The sequence below is a fragment of the Penaeus monodon genome, chromosome 9, assembly GCF_015228065.2.
Source record: "Penaeus monodon isolate SGIC_2016 chromosome 9, NSTDA_Pmon_1, whole genome shotgun sequence".
Classification (NCBI taxonomy): Eukaryota; Metazoa; Arthropoda; class Malacostraca; order Decapoda; family Penaeidae; genus Penaeus; species Penaeus monodon.
This window is the reverse complement of record NC_051394.1, coordinates 54,059,669-54,062,168: the sequence shown is the minus strand read 5'-3', so window position 1 is coordinate 54,062,168 and position 2,500 is coordinate 54,059,669. Positions and strand designations below refer to the sequence as shown.

The following is a 2,500-nucleotide window of genomic DNA, read 5'->3' as shown; positions in this document are numbered from 1 at the left end:
ACACGAACCCTGTCTCCGCGGCCGTGTTGAACCACACACAACCCCCCCTCCCCACATCTCCCCACGCCCATACCTCCCCCTCCCCCTTCTCCCCACGCCCATACTACTTTCCCCTTCCCCTCCCTATTCCCCTCCCCCTTCTAACCCTCGCCCACCCCTTCCCCTCTCCCCACACCCTCCCCCTCCCCTTTACCCCCCACATATGTCGTGAATCACAGTGCGTTTAGTGACCACGCCTACAATCATGTGTACACGCCTCTCACTCTTGCTCTCCCGCAAAAGTTCCGTTGTTATGAAATGCCTGCGCGCCTTCTCCGCCTGTAGAGGACGGTTTTCATCTCCCGGGGGAGAGGATGCTCTACACTCGCCCTGAGGCTACACGCATAGAAAACGCGCTGCTGGAGGAGCACGTAGAAAACGCGCCTGCCTTCTTATTTTGTATTTTATCGTTTTGTTTTATTGTTTTATTGTATTAAAACCTATTTCTTTTATCTATTTTTTTATTCAACTAAAATAAAACATGTACACGATATACAACTGAAGGAATAAAAACACGGGAGTTTGAGAAAGATCTTAATTTTGTAAATTATTCTTTTAAACTACGGGTTATATACATTTTAGTTATTCTGATTATCTTATAGTTATTTTACCTTTCTTTTATATAGTCTTTAATAGTTTTACAAACAGTTTCATTAAAAGAGGGGCACCTTCATTTATAGCAACTCCCGCTAGAAGGTAACAAGAGGAGGTAAGAAGTACTTAGGGGGTCTTGTGGTCGCTCTGGTCAGACGGGGTCGTGGCGAGAACCCCGGAGTGGGCCTTCTCTGAGGAAGATCAGTGGTCGTGAAGCATTCGTCAGCTATTGGGAGACATTTGTGTCCTTTTTTGATCAAGGCAGTGGAGCCTATAGACCGGTGCTTCTTTTCATTGAGTTGTTTTTAAGCATTTTAAAGTTCGTGTTTTGTTTTCGGTGTTTTGCTTATTTTATTTCGATGTGTTTTATGTGTTCGTTTTGCTGTTTGTATCTTCGATTTTAAGTTCTAGTTTCATGTTTTAGTTTTACTTGTGTTTCGTGTGTTTCTTAGCGTTATTCGTTTTTTTTTTATCGATCATGTTTTAATAAATGTTTTAATGGTCTATGAATCCGCATGGTTTTCGTACCCTCTGACATTGTAACGGAAGGCATAAATCTTAACGGACCTGTAAGGTGAAATGGACTTAATCGGATCAATGCAACACTAAATCGTGCACGATGCGTTAGGGAATAGGTCCCCCGCGCACGCATCTCCGGCTTAAATACACGCATACCAGTCTACACCCAGACACACATACACAGACTTACCCACTATCTCTCCATTCCTTCCACTCTTCCTTACACTTCGCCATTTCTTCCTCACACACACACACAATGTTCCCATACGTTAATTAAATGGGTGATGGCAGCGAGGGCTTCTTTCAGATCTTGCGAAATGTAATTGTATGCAAGTTGCTACACACACACACCCCGCAACACTCCCCCCACACACCCCACAACCCTCCACACACCTCACAACCCCCCACATACCCCACAACCCCCACATCCCAACCCCCCAAATACCCCCCTCCCCACAAACCCCTCCACACACACCCCACACACCCACAAACTCCCCCACACCCCCACAAACCCACCAGCGGGCGGCACATGCACGTAGACCCAGTCCCTGCGTCCGAGCTGCGGTTGCGTCATCCCGCAGAGAGACCCCTCTGGCTTGCATCTCCACTGGGGGGGCGTCGCCAAGCTGGTCGCGGGTGCCGTCTGGCTGACACTCACGTTGCAGCTGGCACTCACCACCTGCACGTCGTCGACCCACACCTCGCTCGTCGGTTCGCCCGTGCCAGCTGTCAGAACCACCTGAGGAGAGAGGGGAGGGGGTTAGCTGAGGGGTGATGCTTAAGAGGGGAGAGGTGGGGGGGTGAGGTGGGGATATGAAGTGTTTTTGGGGTGAAAGGGAGAAGGGGAAGATGAGGGAGAAAAGGAAGGAAGAGGAAGGAAGGAAAGAAGGAAGAAGAAGAGGAGGAGGAGGAGGAGGAGGAGTAAGATGAGGAGGAGGAGGAGGAGAAGGAGGAGGAGAAGGAGGAGGAGGAGGAGGTGAAGGAGAAAAAAAACAGAAGATTATGTTATATAGCTTTACAGAGACTCCTCCCCCCTCTAAGAAAAGAGAAGAGGAGAAAAGCAAAGAAAAAAATAAAATAAAAGAAGAGAGGAAGGAAACAATAAAAAAATAAGAGTTTGATCAGGTGATGGAAGAGGAGGGGGGGGGGTATAGGATGGTAGTGAGGGGGGGTAGAGGATAGTGGGGGGGGTAGAGGATGATGTGGAGGGGGGGGGCAGAGGATGGCTAGTGCATACAGGATGATCGAAGTGGGGGGGGGGAGGCGGGGTTAAGGAAGATGGTTGGGGAGGGGGAGTAGAGGATGCTTAAGGTGGGGGGGGTAGAGGAGGGGTGACGAGGCTCGGGAG

At 49.2% G+C, this 2,500-nt stretch overlaps 1 protein-coding gene across 1 annotated transcript in view; it reads right to left on the bottom strand.

Annotated features, from left to right (window-relative positions):
• Positions 1 to 2,500, bottom strand: part of LOC119576772 (low-density lipoprotein receptor-related protein 2-like) — a 29,993-nt gene that overhangs the window by 21,691 nt on the left and 5,802 nt on the right. The window contains exon 3 of the mRNA XM_037924410.1: positions 1,669 to 1,891. Coding sequence (XP_037780338.1) covers positions 1,669 to 1,891 — 223 coding nt within the window. The remainder of the gene's footprint in view (positions 1 to 1,668; positions 1,892 to 2,500) is intronic.